The 25385-nt window shown below is 53.5% G+C and overlaps 9 protein-coding genes across 9 annotated transcripts; 6 read left to right on the top strand and 3 right to left on the bottom strand.

Moving 5' to 3' along the window:
- Positions 1–1071: 1071 nt before the first annotated feature.
- J4E90_006192 (uncharacterized protein) lies at positions 1072–2109 on the top strand (the record flags this gene model as incomplete). The annotated part of the gene is made up of 4 exons (XM_051435741.1): positions 1072–1148; positions 1194–1206; positions 1263–1323; positions 1379–2109. The coding sequence occupies 4 exons, from the start codon at positions 1072–1074 to the stop codon at positions 2107–2109; spliced, it is 882 nt and encodes a 293-aa protein (XP_051290599.1).
- Positions 2110–2798: 689 nt separating this feature from the next.
- Positions 2799–3886, top strand: J4E90_006191 (uncharacterized protein; the record flags this gene model as incomplete). Its single annotated transcript, XM_051435740.1, has 2 exons — positions 2799–2850; positions 2898–3886. The coding sequence occupies 2 exons, from the start codon at positions 2799–2801 to the stop codon at positions 3884–3886; spliced, it is 1041 nt and encodes a 346-aa protein (XP_051290598.1).
- Positions 3887–4427: 541 nt separating this feature from the next.
- On the top strand, positions 4428–5773 carry J4E90_006190 (uncharacterized protein; the record flags this gene model as incomplete). The annotated part of the gene is made up of 2 exons (XM_051435739.1): positions 4428–4929; positions 4980–5773. The coding sequence occupies 2 exons, from the start codon at positions 4428–4430 to the stop codon at positions 5771–5773; spliced, it is 1296 nt and encodes a 431-aa protein (XP_051290597.1).
- A 652-nt stretch (positions 5774–6425) lies between these two features.
- Positions 6426–7202, bottom strand: J4E90_006189 (uncharacterized protein; the record flags this gene model as incomplete). Its single annotated transcript, XM_051435738.1, has 5 exons — positions 6426–6718; positions 6775–6882; positions 6945–7022; positions 7078–7117; positions 7197–7202. The coding sequence occupies 5 exons, from the start codon at positions 7200–7202 to the stop codon at positions 6426–6428; spliced, it is 525 nt and encodes a 174-aa protein (XP_051290596.1).
- Positions 7203–11764: 4562 nt separating this feature from the next.
- J4E90_006188 (uncharacterized protein) lies at positions 11765–12472 on the top strand (the record flags this gene model as incomplete). The annotated part of the gene is made up of 1 exon (XM_051435737.1): positions 11765–12472. The coding sequence occupies one exon, from the start codon at positions 11765–11767 to the stop codon at positions 12470–12472; it is 708 nt and encodes a 235-aa protein (XP_051290595.1).
- Positions 12473–13005: 533 nt separating this feature from the next.
- J4E90_006187 (uncharacterized protein) lies at positions 13006–16366 on the top strand (the record flags this gene model as incomplete). The annotated part of the gene is made up of 5 exons (XM_051435736.1): positions 13006–13039; positions 13110–15661; positions 15717–15802; positions 15860–16025; positions 16094–16366. 5 exons carry the CDS (start codon positions 13006–13008, stop codon positions 16364–16366), a joined length of 3111 nt encoding a protein of 1036 aa, XP_051290594.1.
- Positions 16367–16667: 301 nt separating this feature from the next.
- Positions 16668–17844, bottom strand: J4E90_006186 (uncharacterized protein; the record flags this gene model as incomplete). The annotated part of the gene is made up of 2 exons (XM_051435735.1): positions 16668–17525; positions 17776–17844. 2 exons carry the CDS (start codon positions 17842–17844, stop codon positions 16668–16670), a joined length of 927 nt encoding a protein of 308 aa, XP_051290593.1.
- A 403-nt stretch (positions 17845–18247) lies between these two features.
- On the top strand, positions 18248–19618 carry J4E90_006185 (uncharacterized protein; the record flags this gene model as incomplete). Its single annotated transcript, XM_051435734.1, has 1 exon — positions 18248–19618. One exon carries the CDS (start codon positions 18248–18250, stop codon positions 19616–19618), a length of 1371 nt encoding a protein of 456 aa, XP_051290592.1.
- Positions 19619–23945: 4327 nt separating this feature from the next.
- Positions 23946–25162, bottom strand: J4E90_006184 (uncharacterized protein; the record flags this gene model as incomplete). Its single annotated transcript, XM_051435733.1, has 2 exons — positions 23946–24523; positions 24577–25162. The coding sequence occupies 2 exons, from the start codon at positions 25160–25162 to the stop codon at positions 23946–23948; spliced, it is 1164 nt and encodes a 387-aa protein (XP_051290591.1).
- Between the last annotated feature and the right edge of the window lie 223 nt (positions 25163–25385).

Here is a 25385-nt window from a genome sequence, read left to right as displayed (position 1 = left end):
TTCCAGTTATACCGTTTGCCAAAGCATAGAACCAACAACCTACTTCGGAAAGGATAGATTTCTCTCTTGCATGCTGTCTTTTTGCGTTATTTCGGTTGTGCCCAAAGTTCCAAGGTTTGCATGTTCCGCCAAGCCTCTAGTACCTGGTCAAAATGTCGGCATCTTTTCGGCCAACAAACCTCAAGCTCCACGGTGGAGCCTCAACCCGTGATCGTAAGAAGCCCAGGGGAGCGCGCGGTGATCAGAATTGCGGTCGGTGTCAATAAGGACATGTCTTCAATAATTTGACATTTCTCCATCAACAAGAACAACAGCTTCACAGCAGTTGGCTCGGTCTTATGGTGAGTACCCAGGTGGTCACACGACCTGTTCCATAAACACCATCTAACAAATACCAGGTCTAGTGGTATGATTCTCGGTAAGTTCTGACTTCACGAAGTGCATGTAAGGCATATACTAACTTCTACAGCTTAGGGAAAGCATCTTCGGATACTTGCAAACCCAAGCATAGCTTGCGAGAGGCCCCGCGTTCGAGTCGCGGTAAGACCCATTTTTTGCACTTCCGGCAGTCATAGCAAGACACTGCTACGCGTACGTGCAAGGACCGATTTTTTTTGCCTTGAGGTCTGCCGCACAAGGACCTTGATTATCTACTCAGCAAGACATAGCCCGCGCCTAAAACACTCTTACAATCACGTCTTCAACTCCTAGAACTGTTTTAAGGCATGTTTCTAACGTTGTATGAAGAAGGAGGATTTAATTGCCCTGTAAGTTTGCCGTGCTTAGAAAATTTTGCAGTCCAACGTCACAACTATTTCGCAACTCAACTTTCAATCCGTATTCTCAAAGGAGGTCTACTGCTGTATTCTCCTCGTGTCTGTTTGCTTTTCGACGCGTCTTCGTATAGTTTCTTCGTAGCGTGCAAAGTGGAACCGCGATCAGGGGTCAAAGCGCGAACCCTCCTGCTGCAAGTAGAAAACCAGAGAACCTTGGAAACAACAACGTCACCTCGTACCCCAAAACATCAGAAAACAACACCAACTCTCCTGCTCACAGCCTTCGCAATTGAAAATGCAGTGGCGATGGGATTACCCCAGTCCCAACGAATACATCGTCGGGGCGTGGGAGCCAAAGACGTCGAATCACAAGTGAGTTGCATGCATGATGAATTGGACATGGCTGACTTGGGGTAGTTTCTGTGAGGAGGTACGCGAGATCAGACAGAGGAACAATATGTATCTTGGAAGTTAATTTAAGTTCAGGACTACATAATAACACCCTACATCGGCGAATTCATAAACACCCTCACAAACATAACCTACGGTCCGCCTATCCCCATCTCCATCCCCTCTCTTCCCCAAACTCACCCTCCCCCCAGTAATCTACGGCCTCCACGGCCTCCGCCGCGTCGCCCCCAAACCAACCGGCGGCCTCATCTCCACCCTCGCCTTCCCCTACTGGGGACTAATCTCCGTCGGCCTCCTCAGCGCCTGGTTCCACGCAACACTAAAATACCATTCGCAAATGGGCGACGACCTATCCATGTTCCTGGCCGTCGGCGCCATCTTGCACCAGCTGCTGTGTTTCAAAACTACGGTGAATGAGAGGAGGAAGTACACGGCGTACATCCTAGGAAGTCTGATTCCAGTATCCGTGTACCACGTCTGGGCCGACGAAATTATTCTGCATGAGATTGCGTTTGCGGTCATGATTTTCTTGGTGAGTAAGTACACGCGCGCTCTTATTAAAGTGCAAATCACGTCTGAAGAAGCCCGTAAAAAACTCGGGAGGATGGCTACGTTTGGTATTTCCACCGGCCTGTTCGGATACTTCTTGTGGAACATTGATTTCCACGCGTGTTACTACGTTACAGTCTTCAAGAGATGGGTTGGTCTGCCATGGGGTTTCTTGTTCGAATTGCATGGGTGGTGGCATATTTTTACGGCGATTGGCGCGTATGTGGGTATGGCGCTTGTGGAGTATCTTGTTACGATTGAAGAGGGGAAGACGGGGAGGGTGGAGGAGGGGTTTGTTTGGCCGGTTAGGGAGGTGTTGAGGGATTTGGATGGGGTTGAGAGAAGCGGGGTTGAGGGGAAGAAGATGAAGTGAGAGCGTTGGGAGTGGAATTTGTGCTAAGGGATGATGGGATGGGTTGGTTAACTTGGTATTGTATTTGTGTTGTAGTATAGCGTTCTAGAGGTGGATGGGTTATGTGAGAAAAATCGTCTTTTCAAGGGTGTATTCGAAAGAAAGTATTCAAACTTCGCTCCAAATGTACATGCGCTATTACACATGCAAATGTCCATTCAAAAGCTACCACAAACGCCCTTTCCAGTTCTTCGCACTGCTATCCATGTACCACCACAAGCAACTCGCAGCTCATCCGCCTTCCGTCCCGATGCCATCTCGTAACTCCAGCTTACCAACTCGCCCTCCTTTGCATCCTCAAATCCCCCTAAATAGCATACACCGCGCGAACATTCCACTGGAGCTATCATGGTAAAGTCCATTCTCTTCCGCCACACCCGGGCCTGATTGGCTGGCCGGAGTTAAGATCTCAATGGACCCGGCAGATGCAGGTAGAATGTGGAGCCCGCGTCATCAACATCCAGTTACATAAAAATGACTTCGGGCCCGAGAAGACCGTCGGTTCGATATAAAGACTCGGTGGCAGTACGGTGGACAGGACATTACACGATATCAACAGCGACACAATCCATTGAGGTACTAGAGTGATAAATTTGCCGGATTTCTATCTACCCCACCACCAGTCTCAAAACTCTAAAGAAGCACCGAAGATGCCTGAACTTGTCGGAAAGACTGTAGGCCCTGTTGGCTACGGCCTCATGGGTATGCATCATTACCTACTTCGCAATCGCTTCGCTAATACATCACAGGTCTGACATGGCGCAAGAACCCACCACCAGCCGAACAAAGCTACGAAGCCATGCGCACAGCACTCTCACTCGGCGCGAACAACTGGAACGGCGGCGAGCTCTACGGATCGCCGGAGCGCAACTCTCTACACCTGCTCAACGAGTATTTCACCAAGTACCCCGGCGACGCAGAGAAGGTCGTTTTGTCTATCAAGGGTGGTCTCAAGAAGGGTGAGATGGCGCCCGATGGCAGTCGGGAGAACGTCAGGCGTAGCATCGACGAGTGCTTGAAGGTGCTGGATGGTAAGAAGAGCCTCGATCTGTTCGAGTGCGCCAGAGTCGACCCCAAGACACCCATCGCAGACACTGTCGGCTACATCGCAGAGTATGTCAAGGAAGGCAAACTCGGAGGTATCAGCCTGTCAGAGGTTGGTGCGCAGTCCATCCGCAAGGCGCATGCCGTGCACCCCATCTCGGCCGTTGAGGTCGAGTTCTCGCTCTGGGCGACTGACATTCTGGAGAATGGTGTCGCGGCGACGTGCGCAGAGCTCGGTATTCCCATCGTCGCGTACTCTCCTCTTGGACGCGGATTCCTGGTAAGCGCGACTCTTCTCAGTCAACGACCTACCGCTAATGCATTGCAGACTGGCAAGTACAAGAAGTACAGCGACATCGAGCCCGACTCGATGCTTCAGCACATGCCCAGATTCCAGCCTGACGTATTTGACGAGAACATCAAGTTGCTCCACGCTGTTGAGGATATGGCGAAGGCCAAGGGAGCCACACCAGCTCAGATTGCCATCGGCTGGGTTCTCGCGCAGAGCGGTGCCAAGGGTATGCCAACTATCATCCCAATTCCTGGTGCTACGACGTCGGAGAGGATCGAGGAGAATATGAAGCCGGCGAAACTCAACGACGAGGACATGAAGGCGCTGGACGAGATGCTGAAGAAGTTCCCGCCGATTGGAGGAAGGTACCATGAGTCGCAGTCGGCATTGCTGTTCGCATAGACAACTAAGAATCTAGTCTGAAGCTTGTTAGCACTGTAGCTGTAATATAGCAAGCTTAAGATTGTGTATAGAATTGCAGATCAGAAAGAATTGTAGTGTAGAGCTAATCCGCATTTGAGCCGCCGTGAAGCGACTCTTTGGAATTGCAGAACTCTGGAATAGATCATCATAGTGATGAGATGAAGGAGACGGTGGAAGAACTTACCTATAGCCGTTTGCGTGGTGTTGGAGGGAGGTAGAGCAAAGTCATATCGCACCCAGCCTCGTTACCGTGGTAAAGAATGGAGACGTCCAAATGGACATTCGCCCGACGAATGAGCGCCGTCGCATAGCCAACTGACCAAAGTACAGCTTGGTGTGATTACAATCGAGTGATCACAAGACGAGGAGGAAGGAAGAGGAAGTAAGTAAGCTGCCCAAAAATATCGAGCTAAACGGGTGGTCCCTGCACCTCGGGCTAGACGTCGAACGCGCCGTACAGCTATCGTCACGCTCTCCAAACGCGCCCACCGCTACATTCACATCCACATCAATCGCCGCCATGGAATCGCCTTCAGAACTTTCCGAGTACGGCAGCGACGATTTTCCCGAGGACATCAAAGGAGGCCGCCATGCCAGCTACGAAGCCACTCCTGACCACGACCAGCGCCCCAACAAGCGACCACGCCTGAATATCCGCGCGCCATCCTCACCACCCCATATTAATACCATGCCGCCCGAGGAAGAGGACGAGCTGTCGGAAGACACAGATGGCTCTGTGCCCGCGTCGCCACACCACCACCCGGGCATGTCGCAAGACGACGACTATGGCCAGGAACAGGTCACTGTCTGCAAATGGGACGGCTGCACGGCGGGTGACCTGCAGAACATGGATAACCTCGTCGAACATCTTCATGAAGACCATATCGGTACACGGCAGAAGAAGTATAGTTGCGAGTGGAGCGACTGCACAAGGAAAGGCATACCACACGCTAGTGGCTATGCGCTGAGGGCACATATGCGCTCCCACACGAGGGAGAAGCCATTCTACTGCACCCTTCCAGGTAAGTCGCCAGACCAATCTCGATAGCATCTGTCATACTAAGTCCCTTAGAATGCGACCGCTCCTTCACCCGCTCCGACGCGCTGGCGAAGCATATGAGAACCGTCCACGAGACCGAAGCACTGCGCCCCTCGGACCCTGTCCCCAAGCACCACTCCTCCAACCCCACAAACAACAAGCAGCGCCTCAAGCTCGTCCTCAACAACGAAGCCAAGAAGCTGCCCCACGACAAAGGCTCCACACCCGGGTCTCCCTCCTCACATTCGCACCCCCCAAACAGCGCGACGATCCCGTCCAACGCACCCGCACCCGCACCCGCACCCGACGCCGACTACGCCCACAACAACGTCATCTACCTGCAAGACCTCGCCAACCCCTCCGCCCCACCGCTCGTCCAATTCCCATCGGACATCGAATTCACACCCGAAGAGCTCCAGCGACCCGCCCCCGAACTCTTCCAACTCCTGCGCCGCCAACTCCTCTGGGCAACGCAAGAAGGCGAACAACTGCGCGCCGAAGCCGAGGAGCTCGAACACACCCGCCAGGAAGAATGGCAAGCCAAAGAACTCCTCTTCGAGAACTACATGGAAGCACAAGCCGCAACCGAGCGACGGCGCCGCGTCGATCAAGGCATGCCCGACGACATGGAAGGCTGGCAATCCGTTGAAAACGACATCCAGCCCGCGAAGGCCCTGCCCATCTTACCCCGAGAAGGCAAATTGCCGTGGTGGCGCGACGACACTCAGCAACAACCGCGGATTAAGGAGGAAGCGGTTCAGCCTAGGCCGCCTCCCGCGCATATCCAACCTATCGAAGAGCCCCAGCCTCAGGTATCCGTTCTGTAGCCTGGACTGGAATATTTGAATCCCGCGGAGAGGGATATGGCTCTGCAGTTGCAGCAGCGTATACATCATCGTAGGTTGGAAGCGCTGCGCCTGCGTCAAATTCCTATGTCGCAGGCTTCGCTGGAATATCTAGGTCTGGTGGATCGTGTTGCGTGGTTGGATGCGGAGTGCGTTCATTGGCGTGACCGCTGTCACGCGGTGGAGGAGCAGTTGAATTACAAGGGCCCGGCCAGGAGGCGTTATGCTCATGGGTGAGTGGCAGAGGTGCTGGTATGATAGAGCGCGGCGGCGACGAGGCGGTGGACAAGCGCGAAGTTCTGGTGTTGAGGGAGATGTCGGCGCCATGCCCTCTTGTTTTTCGATAGTGCTTGTGTATTACTATGGGATAGAAACCTGGGTGTTCACGGGTCTTTGGGTACATTCAAGGTTTAAAGATACCAATTGATTCAATGCTTCCATAGTATACAGCTTCCATCCCAATAATCCGTCTGACAATTTCCCAATGCCAGTTTTCCATGCCTTGCTCCCGCATGACTATCATTGTATGCCTCTTCGCCGTTGCAGACATGGCTTCCATGCCCCATCCGCCCACCCGCAGCATGCCTTATGACCCCTCGAAGCCAGCAAAGGCTCCATGATTGCAAGTAATGATCTACCTACCCTTCTTCTTCTCCGCCTCAGCGTTCTTGAACGGGAAACCAGACGTCCTCTTATCCGCCCCAGTCTTCCTGCTGATCCGTCCATTGCTGCTCGCAAACAAGATGCACCACAGTGCCACTATGGCCAGGAAACCGGAACCTAGTGTGCCCAAGCTGAAGGCCATGACGCCGGTGCGCGTCCACATGGCGTAGCCGTAGAAGGCGAGGGCGGAGTGGAACATGGCGGTTACGGTGAGCGTGGGGAGGGCGTAGGGGGCTTTCGGGTCTTCCTCGTTGGTTGTGGCGCCTGTGGTGGTGTTAGTTTGGTGTGCAGATGGAAGGGAAATGAAGAGGGGAAAGTACCTTCAGAGAGTCGACTAGACAATGGAACAGACCCCGTGAGGAGGACGGTTAGGATACCCAGGGCGATGAGCGAAAGGCCCAGGGTGCGGGAGAAGTAGACTTCGAGAGCTGATCATTCTTGTTAGTACATCATCGCATGCCATGTTTCCTGGCTTTCAGTATATACGTACTGGAAGCTTCGCGGACTTCGGGGGACAACAATGCTACTATCATTGTGGGGGACGCGATCAGAGGCGCGGCTTGGGTCGCTGTGTTTGTATTAGCAAGCTGCACGGTGTCCTCGTGGAAGGATATAGAGCTTACCCAGCCATGCGGCAGTGCCGTAGGAGTAGAAGTAGTAGACCTAATCCTCATCATCAGCATTCGTCCATTACGCAAACACCCCCGGCCATCAACCGTCCCTACAACAACTCCACACTTACATCCATATTGAAAGAGGTCTCGTGATGTCAATTGAGGTATTTCGTTCGTTTCTCGATGCGTTATAGAGAGGAGTTGCAGGCAAAAATGTTGTTTCGTGAAAGGACTGAGAGGAAGGGTTGGGACGTGGGTCGCGGTGATGCAATAGCGATGTTCCTGGCGGGATTTGCGCAAGCATCCGCGCACTCGCTACGTCATTGCTGGGCTAACATGGATACCGCGGCACATGGCGACACGCTTGTTTGGGAAATCGGGTTTACTTGTTTCCCATGCGTGTTACTGCTTTCGTGGCATCGGAGAAAGTGGTCATCGTCTATTGGTGATGTTGGGGTAGGGCGGGTGAGATTGTGTAGAGTGCGACGGCGTTCGAGGCTGAGCACCTGGATGTATGGAAGATGTGGCATGCAGCTGTTACTCCGCATCTCCATGTTCTTTAGCGAAATCTACCTAGCTGTCTAGCTATGTTGCTGCGACCGTGGACGCGTAGCTACCTTCGCTTCCCAATGGCTCGCAACACCACGAGGCTCGCGCATCGTGCTTCGGCACCCCACGGAACACAGCCCTGGAGTCATCAAGCAACTGCAGCATCTTGAGTAATAAGGACACGCCGATAATCCGTGTGCGAGGCGACCATCATATACGCCTTCAGGGCTTGACTCCATCTCCGGTAGTAAACCTCGTATCGCTCAATCTAACAACTACCGCACATACAGCTCCCAAAGTCAGCGCCTCCCGCACACTTCCCAAACAGGAAAGCCCACCATAAACCATCGATTCCAGTCAACGGCTGCCAGACTCCGGCCCGTGGTACCCTCTCCCCGCCCATCCCCCATCCCGCCTAGCCACCGCCCATCCAACGGTCAGAATCTACCGCAAGAGGAAAGGAAACAGGAAACCCATCGATGATGGTAGATCCCGCTATCGGGAAAAGATCCACGAACCAGAAGAAGACGGCCTTGGATCGAACAGCCGGGTCTGGAAGCAAGAAGGTCTGGTTAAGGGGTTGGAGGAGTTTGGTAGCGAGGCAGTCATAGATGCCGAGATGGGAAAGAATGAAGGAAGCTTGGAAAGGTGTGGATGACGGCGGGCGACTGGACACGTCGCCGAAAAAGCAAAGGGGGCTGGACACGGAGTCTGGGTCAAAGATGTCACGCGACGTGAACGAATGCTGAATGAAGAGTAAGAAGTATTTGGATTGACGACAGCGTATACAAGCCATGCCAGGCTTTCCCACGAATACAGAGGACTAGCAAAATCGACGTCGCGCATCCATGTCCAGGGCGTTCCAGCATACAGAATACGGAGATGATGGACACAGCGCATCCGGCATTCTGTTCTATCCCCAGAGACCTCTCCCTCCCATCCCGCGCAAACACTCCGAACCTTGGAACCGTCTATAATCCCAAATACTTCACTCCCCACGCCCCCTACCAAACAATCGAACTACCGAAACAGGAAGTTCCCCATCTCCATAGATTCCAGAAGGCTTGAGGAGAATTACTCGCCTCCGCACTAAGACAAGGCTGAAGACCCTTCCAGACGTTGCAAGTACCATCAAACTTTACTTTCGACACACAAAACAGCCCCAATTAGGCAATACGACATTACAACCGTAGAATGTAGTTCAGGCGTCCCACCTGCGAGAGTTTGGAGCTTGGAAACATTTGAATTTGTTTTGGGGGTTGGATTTGGTTTTTCGGGGTCAGATCATGGACCGCGTTGTGTCCATGCTGCGGTGCCAAAGCGCGTACCAAAGTATGTTTTCGAAAGTGTTCCCGAAAGGGCAGTTTGGAGGTGAAGTGTTGATTCCAGATGTGGAATGTGGCTTGATGTGTGAAGAAGTAAGATGATGGATGGGCGATTTGATAGGTTTGTGGTTTTCTTTTCGGGTTGCGGATGGACCGTGTTGGGCGTTGAGATACCGCGATAGGAAGGAGGAGGGAAGGTGTGGGAGACAGTCATGAATCGCATGTGGTATCTCCGTAGGGTTAGATGGGCGTGCGCTGTATTGCGGATGTACTTGGACTGGTTTGAAAAGTAGGTATGGGAGTTTGGGGCGCGGCGTGGATGTGATCCACTTGATAACGTTAGTGCGCGAAACGTGAGCGTGGAGACGCGAAGGTTACGAGAAAACAGAGGCTTTACATTTGTTTAGTACGTGCTTGCTGCTATCGTGAGGTATGAGCAATAAGGCGACGAGTTTAATCCGAATTGTTGCAGCGAGCAACAGCATAGACGACTTAACACTCAAGTGCTCATGCATTCGGGTTTGCTCATTTTTGCGCTTAAGACCTCTTTCACAGCTATTCGAAATACCATGAAGGCTACTCTGTGTTTGCCAATAGATGTATTTCATTGAACCCTATGCCCTAGTTCAACCCCAAAACATCCAAACTACCCTCTCCAGCACGTCGCCGATCTAGCAGGCTGATAAAGATCCCCTCCCGGAGACGCCAACCCTTCAACCCCACCGATCCGTCCTTTGCAGTTATCCTCGCTGTTGAGAAACTTGTTAGAACCCCACTTGGAAATAATAGTGCGGCATAACATACCGAAAGAATCGACACCTATACCCATCATATATCCTGACGAGCGTAACAGTTTTACCAAAGTTGGGCGAACATCCGCCGTTGACATAGAGAGCAGCATAGAAAGGGCTGGCTGCGTAAAGGCCTGCTACGTCATCCGCCAGCTGTGCGGTTGTGCTTTGAATGGTGGGCAGACCGTTGGCGGTCATTGGGAGGGCGATGAGGGAGAGGAGTGGGAGGGCGGATAGATGCATGGTTGATTTGTGTGTTTGGTAAGGATGTTGAAGAGGGAAGGAAGATGCGTGAAGGCAACCGGGAGAGCTATAGAGTATGGAAGAGGCTCTGTGTGATGGACGTGTAGTAGATATTTGACGAGATGAGAAGATGGTTTATATGGAAGAAAGCTGGGAAGCAGAGGCTAAGCTGTATATTAGACCCTAATAAAAGGATAGACTAAACAGTTCTGCCTATGTATGAATACGGCACAGTCTACTCCATTTTATATGAATAATCCAGCCAGCGCATGCGTGCATATATTAGTCAAATGTGTCTCGACGTGCCGCGTCTTCGAACGGGTCGGATGCATCTGGTTGATCGAATCCCACATCCCACCCCATCCCCAAAACCTCCAACCTTACCCATGCCAGCAGGTCGCCGACCTCGCATCTTGATAAAGCTGCCCACCAGGCGCCGGCAGCCCATCAAACCCGCCAATCTGTCCTCTACAATCATTATCGCTGTCACACATTTCAGTCAGCACACACAAGTCCAAACACCACTCCTCACATCATACCCCAACATGAGCTGTGATAGCGCAACAGCATGAGATCAACGTACCGATAAAACCGACATCTATATCCTCCTTTTATGACAACGTAACGAACGGTTGCTCCAAAGTTCGGCCCACATCTGCCGGTGACGTCGAGTGTAGAAGCTGGGGTCAATACGTATCCTGCGTAGTCGGGCGCTGCTACTTGGAAGGCTGTAGACTGGGGGGTGGGCAGGCTGTTGACGAGTGTTGAGAGGGCGATGAGGGGGAGGAGAGTGTGTGGATGCATGGTTGGTATATTTGGGGGTTGAGGAGATCGACGAGGGGAAGATGCGTGGAAGTAAAGAGAAGGTATTGGATATGGACGGGACTGTATGTGATGGAAATAGTGGGTGTGTGACGAGGAAGAGAAGATAGTTTGTAAGGGAAAAGAGAAGCTAGGTGAACATGTAGATATGGGTGGAAGGAAGGAACAGGCAGTTCTGTTCATGTATGTGTACGGCGCAGTATGCGAGATTTGTATATAATGTCAAGCCAGCGCATACTTGCACATATTAGTTGTAGAATATATCGACGGGCTTCATACCGGTGGTACGAACGGGGTTCATGTGGCCAATGGGCGTCCTTGGGTGTGCTTGAAGGATGAATGCTCGTCGTTTGTGCATGCAGGTGGTGAAGACTCGGTAGAGCAGTGGCGGTTAAATCGTCCATCTTCGAAAATGTTGGTTGAACAGAACGATTTCCACTGAACTTGCTCAGAACCTGGCATCTGGTTAAAACTTTGGAGTTCTGTTAAGGAGGCTGCGGTTTTAGTGAGTGATTGTTGTGAGCTCTTCATGAGTCCACGGTTGCTGTTCAGGGAACTGCCCAGGTGGGATAGCGGGGTTACCTTTCTACCCCACCTATCTGCAGCTGCACCCTGGAGGGGTTCAACGGTGCCTCCTTCCTACATGTTTGAGATGACGTTGCATATAAAATCCCATATTGGCCTCTGAGTGCTTTCGACTGTATCATGTCAGCACTGCTTCTCGATTCGGAAGGTAGGTACGCATCTACGTCATCGCGATAGCTCCTTCCTGCATCGTGCTGTGGTGAGAATGCATGTCACTGGACGCCTTCAGTTACATTGATGCTCTGAGCCATCTATTACGGCGTCCAGGTAATGATAAGATGTTGTTCTGTATTGTAGAAAATGTCGCATCCTTTGTGAACCCTCCGTGACTGAATACGACCGACGCTAATCGTACCGCTGGATAACCACTACCTCACAACCATGCCACTCCAACTGCATCCGATGACCGAGGAAGATAGTTTGTCCTGGACACGCGTACGCGCAATCGCCTACTACGGTCCGACGCACGACCTCCTACACACCGGCCCCATCAGCGAAACATCCATACGCGGTGTGGCTGAAGACCGCAAGCGCGAGATCAAGAAGCCAAATGCATGGCACTGGAAAGTCATCGACACAGATCTTGAGCCTAGTTCTGACGACCCACCTAGCAATGGTGGGCGCACGATCGCGGTGTCAGTATGGAGTATGCATAACGTCTCAGCGATCAAGGAAGATGAGAACAACGAAGCACCTTCCGTGGCAGTGGAGAAAGCAGATGACACTCCCGGTTTCCTCCCACCAGAATTGCGTCTCGAAGCTCTGGGCTCGTTGCTTGGCCCTCTACGAGCCGCTCAATCTTCCATCATGGGCCCATCGACGCCGTACTTTATGCTGAATTCACTGGCTACGCATCCGGATCATCAGGGTCGCGGAGCTGCGAAAATGATGCTGGACTGGGGGATGCAGAAGGCGGATGAAGAGGGGCTGGTCACATATTTGGATTCCACGATGACCGGGAGGCCTGTGTATGAGAGGAGGGGTTTTGTGCTGGTCAAGGCGCTTGAGTGGGATCGGATGCCGTGGGGAGGAGAGGGAAAGGACTGGCATGGGTGCATGGTTCGGCCAGCGAAGAGCGTGGAGAAGTAGTTGTGTTGTGGAAGTACATTGTAGAGATGAGAATGCAGGGCGTACCAGGTCGGTGGATAGCCGGCTAGCCGCCCGAAGAGCCGTAGAGCGAATGCGAACGCCCGGCTCGTGGGCTGTCAGACCCCGCAGCCTGCGCCCACGTTGCCGGGAAGCCAGCTGGGACGGTAGAGCGTGCAGATGTCTTTGCAGCTGGCCGTTGAATTTCTCCAGTAGTCAGACCCTCGCATAAAAATCATCATGAGCCCGGCGGTGACGTATCCATTCCTCTCCAGAAAGCAGCGGGCGCGGCTGGGAACGAGCGCAGGCACTTGCAGCCTTCTCCGCGCCTGATGGCCCAGCCCTGGTAAGAATCCCGGGCGGCGCGGGTTGCAGTGGTCGACTATGATGCACCGGGCAGGGGACATGAGCCCGCCTGGAATCCTCCTACCAAGCCGCCCTCAACCCCATAACATTATAACATAGCCCCGTAGCAGGTGTATCTACCAACACACTTATTCACCGCCCGCATGTCCGCGCAGGGCTAATCTTGGGGCATGGGACGCAACGCGCGGAAGCGTATCTCGTACGGTAAGTGTCGGCTGCTGCATGCACCGTCGCGACAAGCTGAGCTGGAGCTGGAGCTGACCTGGGCGCGCAGTGCTGCCACTGGCCAACTCGGCGGGCGGCCACAGGCTGGGAGTCAATGGCTTGGCCGTCGACCCCCAGAACTCGATCCTCTACTCGGGCGGCCGTGATGGCGTAATCTGCGCCTGGGACCTGCATCTCGACCTCGACCACTCCACCCAAGACGACGACGACCCCTTCGCCGACTCCAACACGACCGACTCCAAGCCCCCGCCCACGCAGTTCCGCAACCAGGTCCAGGCCCACACCCACTGGATCAACGACATCGTCCTCGCCCAGAACAACGACGCCCTCGTCTCCGCCTCCTCCGACATCACCGTCAAGGTATGGCGACCCGCTGCCACCGACAAGCTGCCCCCGCAGACTATTGGCCTGCACACCGACTACGTCAAGCGCGTCGCATCGCCGGGCGGCAACGAGAACTGGGTAGCTTCGGGCGGCCTGGACCGCAAGATCAGCCTGTGGGACCTCAATGGCGCGGGCAAGAAGCTGGAGATTGCAGTCGGCGAGGATGAGAACACCGCCAAGGGCTCTGTATACGCCCTGGCAGCAACACCCAATCTCATCGCTAGTGGCGGGCCAGAGAGCATCGTCCGTGTGTGGGACGCAAGGTCGGGCAAGCGCATCACCAAATTTGTCGGTCACACGGACAATGTGCGCGATATCCTCCTGGCGCAGGACGGCGACATGATCCTGACGGGCTCGTCCGATCAGACGGTCAAGGTGTGGTCCATGACGGCAGGCCGCTGCATGTACACGCTTACTATGCACAACGACAGCGTCTGGTCTCTGCACTCCGACTCGCCCGAACTCGATGTCTTCTACTCTTCCGACCGCTCTGGCATAGTCGCTAAGAGTGATGTGCGCAACTGCGCCGAGATGGACGAAGGACTCTCGCTAGCAGTGTGTCAGGAGCACGAGGGCGTGAACAAGGTTGTCGCAGCTGGCGACTATATCTGGACTGCCACCTCCAGCTCGAGCATCAACCGGTGGAACGACGTCGAAACCGCGGCCGAGGTCGAGCTTCCAGAATCCTACAAGTGGCATAGGAACAGCGTGTCGACTATGCGATCGCGCATTCCTTCGCCTCCCGCTGGCAGCCCTCCGAAGAACGAAACGTCCAAGATTCCGCTCAAGTCATTACTGCGCATGTCCAATACTGCGCCATTCCCGCAAGCGCTTGCGACCAAGGATGCCGACACCTCAACTCTAGCCAGCACGCGCAAACCCTCCGAAGTACTAGCGGCTCCCGAACACAGTGCTGTGGGGACTGTCCGGGCACTACCAGACTTTACAATCGAAGGCCAGAACGGTCTCATAAAGCATCATTTGCTCAACGATCGGCGAAGAGTCCTCACTCTCGACACTGCGGGAGAGGTGGTTCTATGGGATCTACTGCAATGCGCACCGATCAAGTCATACGGCAAGAAGCACATGGAGGACGTGGTGCCAGAAGTTAACACCGTGGACACCGTCGCCCATTGGTGCGCTGTCGATACAAGGATAGGGACCTTGACGTGTATGCTCGAAGAGAACTACTGCTTCGATGCCGAGACATATGCAGACGAGCTGGAGCTGGAGGAGCAGATTGACTTCCGGGAAGACCATCGCATAAACCTTGGCAAATGGATATTACGATACCTCTTCTCGAACCTCATCGACGAGGAAATCAAGCGTGATGAGGTCCTGCGTGCAGAGCTGCTCAAACAGAAGGAAGAACAACCCCAGCCGGGTCGCCCGACAAACATCGAGCTACCGAACATGAACATCAACGGATGGACAGATGCGACTTCAGGGCCTGCTTCAGGCTCGACTATCAGAGCCGACGGAATGCGTCTACCACATACACCAGGTCTGGCTATTGGTCTAGCCACACCCATGGCAGCACCTATGAGTGCAGGACGCAACTCTACTACCAACCCCTTGACACCTACCAAGGAAGAGGGCGCACAATTGGAGAAGACGCAAACCCAACGGAGCTCGACTCAAGAAGGCGGTGACTACTTCGGTTCTGCCTCTGCTGCTAACGGCAACGGAAGTGGAAAAGCCACCGAGGCTTCGAAAGACGGCTCTGCGGACTCAAAAGAGGAGACTGTCCAATCACCTACCGAGGCCGACACGCCAGCTAAGAAGGGCAAAGGCATGTTTGGTAAGAAGTTTAACATGGGCTTTAGCATGAAGAAGTTCAGCACTGGCACAGCCGCCCCAGAGCCAGCCAAACCTGCCATTGACGAAAAGGCCGAAGACAGCGATGCACACTCCAACAAGACGGATGAAAAGACCATCGAAGATAACTTCTTCGGCGCTCTTCAACGGATACGGCAGGGTTACGAGGAACAGCTTGCGGCCGGCGCAACCAAGTTGGACACGCAGATTGCACCCAGTCTGCCCAACGAAACACCCGTACTAAAACCACCTGCTATGACCACCATTCTGATTCAGGAGGACCGCCCCGACTCCGGCGGTGTAGCCGATCTGTTCGAGGGCAAAGTCGGAACCCTAGGAACCCAAGCCGACCTCATCGAAAAAGCCGCACCAATGTGGCTAGCAGAAGTCCTACTACGAGTTCGTCACTCCATACACCCAAAACGCCCCTCTTTACTAACGCAACCCCCCACAGAACCAACTCCCGCCCAAAGACATCGTCAAAGTATCCTTCGTACTTGAACCGTTTAACAACACGCTCCCCTCCATCTCATCCGACGGGTACATTCCCTTTGCCCTTCCCTTCGAAACCGCCGCCAGCGCTAACGCGACTCTCAGTAACAACCGCCTCAACGCAAATAGAATGCTGCGCGCACGCAAGATACTGGGCTATGTGGCTGAGCGCATTGAACCCGCGCCCACCAAGGAGGATCTCGAGAAGTCGGCGGAGAGCGGCGGCGTGCTTAAGCCGGATGAGTATTTGGAGTTGTATTGTAATAATCAGGTAAGTTTTTCATTTCATTTGTTACATGACATTGGTGGAGGGAATTGTGCTAATCTTCGCATCAACAGTTAATCCCGCCAACCATGACACTAGCCAGTATCCGCGCACATATCTGGCGTGGCGGCGGCGACGTCCTCCTTCTCTACAAAGCCAATGGACGCAAGGAAATCAGACATGCGCCTTACCCCGGTCCGCAGTCTGGCGCGCCTCCTGGTCCTATGCATGGATTGAAGGTGGGTGCGGGGTTGAACTCGCAGCCTGGAAGTAGCAACGCGAGTGAGGGGAAGCAGAGCAGTGAGGCGGATAGGAGTACTAAGGATGCTGCGGTTTTTGGACCGTAGGTTGTGTTTGGTTTGGGTTCGTATGGTATAGTGTGGTTGGATTGGATATGCAAGGGGGCAGGCTTGGCTGGCTGTGTGGCAGCTCAGTTGGAGACAGTGGTATTGTTCTTTGGATAAAGACCAGAGGGTTGGAATAGTGTATATAGCATACCCGCTTGCCAGTAGACTCTTCCATGAGTCCGTGGCCTCGGCCTCATGCGGCTGAGTAGGATGAACTTAATCCTATACTCTCATTATTGTTGTTCCCTCCTCCACACTTTCCTACAAAAACATCAGCATGATCAACCATACCATTCACGCCTCACTCCTCAACCACACCCCCCAACGCATTACTCGCCCACTGATAACTCCCCAAGAAAATCGCTCCCCCAACACTAATCCAACCCACCCGCGGTCCCATCCCCGCGAAGAACGCCCTCGGCCCACTCTCCCTCATGATCGACGCCAACATCTGCATCATAGGCTGTTTCTCCCTCGCAAGCATCATCCTCGTCTTAAGCACATCCAACGGCGTCGTCACCCCCGCCGCCACAGCCCCCGCCACACTCCCCAGCAAACCCCCCTCCAAACCCGTTACTTCGCTCCGCCCTGTCCGGCTCATCCGCCATTTCTTCAGCGCCTCCCAGAGCGGGAATTGGATTACCGTGAAGGGCACTTCGCGGATTATGGTTATTGACCAACCCCGGTAGAGTTCCATCCAGACGTGTGCGAGACCGTGGGTGTGGCGCTGCCGGAGGATGAAAGTGAGCGCGGAGAGGGAGGAGGGGTGTTGGGATGCTTGGGCGCGTTGTTTTATTACTTCCGTAGGCACCCTAACCGCACACGCAGCAACCTCCCCCGCACTCGCGGCTGCCATATGCACGAGTGCCTCTGTCCCACTGTCCCTCGCATCTTCTTTGTACGGTTTCCCTTCTGCGTTATAACGTACGGTGGTCGTAGTTAGACTTTGGCTCTGGGCGAAGGTGCGTTTTATCGTGTCGTAGGTTATGAAGAAGAGGGCGGCGCCGGGCGCGGATCCGACGATTGCGCTGCCGACGCCCCGGTAGATGCCGTTGAAGCCGCCGCTGGCTGCGAAGCCGGAGGCGGATTGGAGACGCGTTTTTAGGGTGTCGAGGGGGTAGAGGGATAGGTCTACTGTTGTGCCTGCTAGGCCGCCGGCCTGGGGCGGGTGTTAGTTGTGTGGATTTGTTTGTTTGTGTGTTTGGGTGGGTGGATTGGTGAATGTAGATGATCGAGGGGATGTAGAAATGAACATCTATTGCCAGTATCGTATGGAATCTCGACGGCATCTGGCCCAGTAGCTTCGCCATGGCAATAAAAGCTGTAGATGATGCGCCTTAACCCGATATCGGCAGAGCGAGAGCAATTGGGAGGCAATCTTCTGACAGCTGAAAGATCTGGTTACTTACTATAAGCGACCGCAAGTATGGCGACTCAACCCATGCTTGTGGTGGTTGTGCGCGTGAGGAGTCGAGCATGGTGGGAAAGTAATTCGGCGGGCTATGACGATGATGATTGAGACATTGCGTTGGAAGAACGGAGGGTCTGTGCGCAAGCTAGTGGACTGTCTACTTCTTCCGTCCTGACTAGGCGAGTACCTTGCTCGTTTCAATGTTTTTCTAATACACGAGTTACTAACGCCACCGTACCTTGTTTTTCGTGTCGAAAGTGGTATTCGCGGAAAGAAGATGGCGCGTTGAAAGAATGTCTGCTTCGGCTATGAATGTGAGATGTCTGGCTAGCACAAGGATTTCGAGATGCGACGCGCAAGAGAAGGAACGAGATGAGGTGAGAGATGAGGATCGGAGTCGTGCTGAGTTGAATGAGGTGGGCGAAGGGGGGAAAGTGATGGCTAGCCGCGATGAGGCACCACAGCAGTCCATGGAAGACGAACCGGAAGACAAGAGCAGCAAAGATGCTTCGGACGGCCAATCCTCTCCGAGAACATCGCTTTCATCTTCTGAGTCGGAACTGGAATCAGAAGATGGCAGCGACTCTGGTAGCTCTGATCGCTTGTTTGATGCAAAACCGTACACGAGTTGCATACAAGAAGCTCAACTTTCACCGGATGGTAGCTGCGTCTTTACGTCGGACTACAGCCGTCAATTCTCCGTGTATCCCATCTCGAACGACATTCTGACCCAGACCAGCCCTCAGCCTCTCACGCCCTACGCGTCTCTTTGCTCTGCCGATCCAATCTGGGCTTTTGCTGTCAACCCACTCTTCAACTTACAAGATGCCAGCAGTACGACTGTGCTCATTAGTCGGAGAGATGCCTACATCAGTCTGCACAACGCATTATGGCCTACCTCGCAAAAGCACAGCGAAGATAATCAGACCTCAGGACCGGTGGACATATCCACCCCTCTGGCATCCTACAAACTCATCAACAATCTGACTGAAGCCGTCATCGCACCCCTCAGCCTCGCCTACTCCACCACCGGCACACATTTCTTCGCCGGCTCGAAAGATGAAATCTCAATCTTTGACCTCCTCGAAACCGACAAACCAATCCATACAATTCGTACCATACCCGCCAAACGCAACAAACTCAAAGGCGGAGGTCGCGGCTTCAAAGGCCACATAACCGCTTTGTCCCTCTCGCCATCCACTTCCACATCACACGATGGCATTCTAGCAGCCGGCTCCCGCACCCGCTATATCGGCATCTACGACCCCATCGGCGGCACAGAAGTGACACATTTCTCCCTCCCAGGCACAATAAACGGCATCAAATTCCGCAACGAAAACCTCCAAAGCGTCATGGGCGACGGCGTCACATCTCTCAAATGGAGTCCCTGCGGCAAATACCTCTACGTTGCGGAACGCAGTTCAGACGTCCTTCTCATCTACGACGTCCGCAATTTCTCGCTCACACTGGGATACTGTGCTGGTAGACAAGCGCTCACTCGTCAGAAACTGGGGTTTGATGTGTGGAATGCGGGACAGAGCCCGTATGATGTTGAGGGTGTTTCGCATGAGGTTTGGGCAGGTGGGACGGATGGGAAAGTGAGGGCTTGGAGGGATCCGTATAGGAGGGAGGGGGCTGTACAGGCTGATGAGGTGGTTGAGGTTGGGGATGGGAAGGCGCCTGTTGTAGGGAGTCTTGTTCATGCTTCGGGGAGTTTGGCGGTTGCGGCTTGTGGGAGGGTTGGGTTGGGAGGTGACATGGAAGAGGGGGCGAGGAGGGGCGGAGGTACTAGGCCCGTGGTGAGAGAGTGGGGGAGTTTGGATATCTTGGGGCTGGGCTGAGATGTTGCTCTCGGAGATGCTGAGACGTCGGAGGTTCATGAGGTTCAGGAAGTGTTGGTAATGATATTCGTCTACCTGCCTCCGACGCGAAAATGGCGCATGGGCTGCAAAGGTCCATGAGCAGAGAGACACGATCTTCAGACGTCCGAGGAGCTTCAGCAGCAGGTCTAAAGTACGAAGGCTAACCATGTGTCAAGAATAGCAACTTCTTGATCGTGTTCCAGTATGCCTGGGCATATCACATGTTCACAGACCACGCCACACAACTACATGACGGAAATCTCCTCGCTCCTCGCTTCCTTTATCCAGACGACCGACGCCACCCTATCCAAACCCCGATTCTCGTCATCACTGTTCTACAATCTAGGCTCGTCTTTCAGGCCTCGCAAGATCTTCGCAGTATTGAGGATGTGCTTGTATCTACTCTCTCGCCGCCACACGAGTACTACTGGGTGCCAGTCTGTCGGTCCACACACAAACCCGCTACCCCGTCAAGGTCTAGAAGACCTCGGGGTATAGCCGGAGTAAGGAGTGCAAGCGCGATCCCCATGTGGAAGTCGTCCGCTAATGGCGGTTGCTCGCTGGGTTTTCTTACTATTGTTCGTTGAATGTGCTTGGGTTTAAACGCAGGTACGGCGTAGCTAAGCAACACGCTAGTTATTGCAATGCTTGTGTATCTCCTGCATACGGTTCTCCGCAGTTTTAAATAGTATATGTCTTTAATAAGTTTTGTTTATTGGAATTAAGCGTTGAGATGAATGTTGCTACAGTTACAAGCATAGACGAGCTATCCTTCACTGTAGGTTTAATCATTCAGCTCAGCTGTTCATGCTTCATCCACGATAAACATGGAGTGAGGTCAGGAACGACAAATACCAGACACAAACATGTAAGTTTCCGGATCTACCAGCTCTTGAGTGGCACATTGTGTTGGTCTGCGGTCTGCTACTGTGGGTAAATACACAAAAGGCCTATGCGAAGACCAACCGACCCACTGTGCGCGAGATCTTTTTGTTATATTCCCATCTTTATTACAAGAACAATAGTAGAATAAAACGACTGTACGACTTCGCCATTTCCAACAAAAGTAAGGGCGTGTCTGTATGTTGGTGCACATCAGACGAGCCAGACTGCGCCGGAATCACACATGGCCCCGGGGTGGTATCGCCATCTCTCACCGCGAATCTATCGCTGAGATCTTCTTACGCACTCTCTCGCTGTCTATATAAATTGCCTTCTCTCTGTAATTACACATAGTACCATCGAACACTCCGATCACTCCATCTTACTCTACATCACCTCTCGCTACCAAGCTATCCGCAAAACGACCAGCCATGCATCTCCCTACCCTCCTCTCCCTCGTTGCTCTCCCATTCCTAGCGAGCGGCCTTCCAACCGCCGAAACAGAGGCTACGCATCTCGTCCCCCGCGCTTCCGACGCCGGCTACATCTATTACGAACCAGGCAGTATCCCCGATCATCTAAGTCACAGAGCCCCCCTGATAGCCAACGGTGGCTGTTCGCCGAACTTTCCAGGACAGGCCGCTACCTGCACAGTTTTTGCAGGCTATAGATGCCGATTCTTCCGGTAAGTCATCATCGTGCTGTGCGACTTGTGACGAATTTGGGGTTTCTTTTGTACTCTGGTCAATGTGAGATCAAGGTCCTTGAAGCTAGTTACTAACGGGACGTCTGATAGGGACAATAACTGCAAAGGCCTCATTGGTGGGGTTGAAGGGCTGCCTTCTCCTGGAGGAGGGCTCTATCAAAAAGCCAGGTCCGCCACTTGCTGGTGTGGGTAGAGTGGTTGCAACCATTCAGAGAGTCATTGCGATGTACTCTTCGCATGGGAAGTCTCTCAAACGTACTCTGGAGAGCACAAGTCGGTGGAACGGAACATACGGACGGTCATTTTACTAGTATATACGGAGGAGCACCAGAATGAACTACTTGTCGCATTCTACTACATCATCATTCCTTGACCTCGGACTCAAACGCGACATCCAGCTACGCCCACCCCAAACTCCTACCCAAACCAGCAGTGATACTGAAAGGACGTTACACGCCCCTCCGGATAAAAGCCCATCTCATACCTCCATGACCTCCCCAAGCTTGGAACAATCTTAACCTGCACATCAACACTACTCCCCCTCTCCTTGCTCTTCTCAACAAAGCTCTCAGACCAAATCTGAGCCGCGTCTTTCAAAGCAGTCCAAGTCGGACTCTTATTCGGCTTCACATCGCTGTCTTCGAGATCGGCGTAGTAGTACTCGTTGCCATCGATGCACACCAACTCCAACTTCTGAAGACCCGTAGAACCCACCATATCCGCAAAATCCGCCATATCCCCAAACGTCGCTTCATTGACTAAACGCGACGTCCTCGCGTCTTGAGACTCCTCATCCTTCATCTGCTTCTTCAAAAACATACTCCCCGGAACACCCACAGTAAGACTTTTCAGCCCAGGACATCTCTTCACGACATCAACAACACATCCAGCGCGATACCAAGCAGGACTCAACCGGGGTACATGCGCAGTCTCTCGCACAGTCCCTATCTCGAGGTGCTGGATGCAGCTCCATGTACTGGATGGCATGCCGACCATCCATGATTCCAGGTTGATTACGTCGTTGACGGCGATGGTGGTGTGGCGTAGATACACCTCAGAAGCTTCTTGGTTGATCTGGCGGTTTAGGCGTAGGTAGGGCGGGAGGCGCGAGCTGAGGGGCGGTAGAGGGGATGGGTCGCTGGGCTGGGCATATTGTAGTTTTGGAGATAGGTCGACGAGGAGGTGGGTGTAGATCTCGTCGCGGATCTCGCGCGGGAAGAGGCTTAGGAAGGGGCGGGTGTTGGATGTTTGTTGTGTGTACATTTTGAGAAGCTTCGGGTTTCAGTAGTGAGCGGTGGTTCTGACGTTATCTTCAGAGATGCCTATATAGATATCCCGAGCTGATTGCTGATTATGAGAAGATCTTTGGGCTCGAGTGTTCGGACGTAGTAGAGTTATATGTTCATAGCCGTGGTGGCTGTGGGACGTTGTCAAGTTGGTTCAAAGTGGCGGTGCAGTTCCCATCTACCGGTGAGTAGCATTCGGCTGATATTAGCAGGCATCTGCACAGCGCATCCGTCTCGCTCGTTTTCCTCGTAAATGTGTCATGGGAGAAGGCCCGGTGGAAGGTTGGAAGGATGGTTCAACTGCCCGACCTGTGACTGCGCCACATTGCACCGCCACAACTCCAAAGTCGCTGCCTACCGATCCAAGCCAACTTCCAAACTTGACCCAGACTATCTCAAAACTTCATCAAGAAAACACCAAAAACAATGAGCCGGGGAAACACCTCGACCAAGTCCCCCAAAATGCTTGACCTAGCAACCCGCCGCCGCATCTGCGAAGACACAATAACCCGCTCCCCCTCCATCGCAACCTCCACCCCCAACGGCTCCCTAACCAGCTACTTCATCCCATCCCAACTGCCCCCACTCTCAAAAACACTCCCCACATACCCATCCCACCCCGCACTCCCCTCTCCAAAAATCCACAACAGCGACGCCCTCGCCCTCGCGCGCTCCCTCCCCAGCACCTCCAAACCCGGCATCTTAAACCTAGCTTCCGACGCCGAACCCGGTGGCGGCTGGCGCTTCACACTATCATCCACGCAGGAAGAAGCTCTGTGTTATGCATCCACGTTGTATGCGACGTTAAAGCCGGAATGGTATCCGTGGGCTAATACGGGGCCGGGGTGTGTGGCTGGTGTTATGTCGCCCGATGTCGTTGTGTTTAGGGATACGCTTGATAATGGGCTTGTTGAGTTACCTGCGGATCAAAAGTTTGTGGTTGCTGTTATGACGGTTGCGGGGCCGCGGTTTCCTGCTGTTGTGACGGAGGGGGAGGGGGAGGTGGTGTTTAAGGAGGAGAGTGTTGTTGAGGAGGTACGGGAGAAGGTTAGGTTGGTGTTAAGGATGGCGGCGGGGGAGGGTGTAGGGAGGTTGGTACTTGGGGCGATGGGTTGTGGGGCTTATGGGTGTCCGCCTAGGGCTGTGGCAAAGGAGATGAAGGGCGTGTTGGGGGAGGAAGAGTTTGAGGGGTGGTTTGAGAGTGTGGATTTTGCGGTTTATGCTAAAGGCCCGGCGGGGATGAGGAATTTGGAGGCTTTTAGAGAGGTTTTTGGAGGGGAGTGAGTATGGAGGGTTCGATGGGGATGCAACTGGTCGTTGCATTGTAGATTGTATGTACATATTGGTAAAGGTAAAATAGATACAGAGAAGATAAATGTGTGGCCTTTCAACTCGCCAAGGCCTCAAGCCTTACACGCACTTCCAACCCACTCTAGATCTTACCAACACCAGCAGTGTTAGCAACATTCGAGCTCGCCGCCGAAGCACCAGCGACAGTCTTTCCCTGGAAGTTAACCAAGAAATCCGTCTGGGTACCACTGAAACTTCCACTGCTTCCAAACGAGTTAAGTTGGCAAGTGTGTCCAAGATAGGTCTGGCACACACCGTTTGCGCCCGTTGAAGGCGCAGAAAACAACTGCCCCTTATTGTTAAGCAGCGGCGTGTTGACATTCTGAAACACGTTTCCCTCGGCAACAACCATACCGCCCGCTTCAATATCAAAGGCATGACCCGTGTTGCTATAGAAATAGTTGTTTACCGCATGGAGCAGCGTGTTGCCCTGTCCACCGACCTTCGGGCTGCGGCCAGAGGTGTGGTGGATGTAGTTGCCCTTCATGGTGATGAGATCGCTGCCGCCGAGGAGGAGGATGCTCCAGTAGTGGCGGCCGTCGCAGGAAGCGGACCAGGAGGTGCTGCCGTCGAATTCTGTGTTGCTGATTGTTACACGGCCCGAGGCGCCGTAGCCGGCTACGAACATTTGGCGGCCGATGAGGGAGATTTTGACGTGGTCTGCAGGGGTTGTTAGAAGTGGGAGGGGTTAGGATGGGAGGGAGTGGACGTACCGATCCAGACGAGGTCCGACTTGTCGAGGGTGATGGCGTCGCCGCCCCAGATGTACTGTGGGTTGAGCTCGGTGATGTGAATGTTTTGGATGATGATGTTCTGTGCTCCGTTGGCGATGCGGAGACCTTTGCCACGGATGACACCCTTGTTGCCAACACCGATGAGGGACTTGTTGGAGCCTAGGTTGATGGCAGTTACACCGGCATTGTCGTACTTGACCTGGACAGACGTAGCGCCTGCTCCAGCGTTTCCGTTGTCACACCAGTTGGCAGAGTTGATGGCGTCTTGACCTCCGTTGCCAGGGCATTTGTTGGATGCGGGACGGCAGCCGGTGGCTGTTGTAGTTCCCTCAGTACCCTTGAAGTTGAACTCTCGGTCGAGTACGATACAGCGGGCAGTGCTGTCGCTGAGCCAGGTCTTCAGCTGGGCTACCGAGGAAGGTACAACACAGGCTGCATTGCCACCTCCCGTAGTACCTCTTCCGAAGCCCTCAGGTGTGCCTTTGACTCCGTATGATTGCCTCTCTCCAAGAACGGCGGCGCTGGCTGTGTACGCGCCTGCGAGCGCAAGAATAGAAAGCTTCATAGTGAAAGAAGAATGAATGATGCTTTCCTGAAGCAAGACCAAGGCTTAATAAGTAGAAAGAGTGGCTTGATACTGTAGATAGTCCTTTACCGGTGGCACATCTGCCCTTTAAAAGCAATTGCCATGCTAGCTAGAAGAGTACCCCTCTGGAAGAATCCTCGGCAACCATGCCGGCATCGAGATACCTCTGATGTTGAGGAGAGTAGTTTCTGCGCCTTAGTGT

Source organism: Alternaria incomplexa, assembly GCF_024043165.1.
Source record: "Alternaria incomplexa strain BMP 0042 chromosome Unknown scaffold_8, whole genome shotgun sequence".
Classification (NCBI taxonomy): domain Eukaryota; kingdom Fungi; phylum Ascomycota; class Dothideomycetes; order Pleosporales; family Pleosporaceae; genus Alternaria; species Alternaria incomplexa.
The sequence above is the reverse complement of the archived record's forward strand: the minus strand, read 5'-3'. Positions and strand labels throughout refer to the sequence as shown.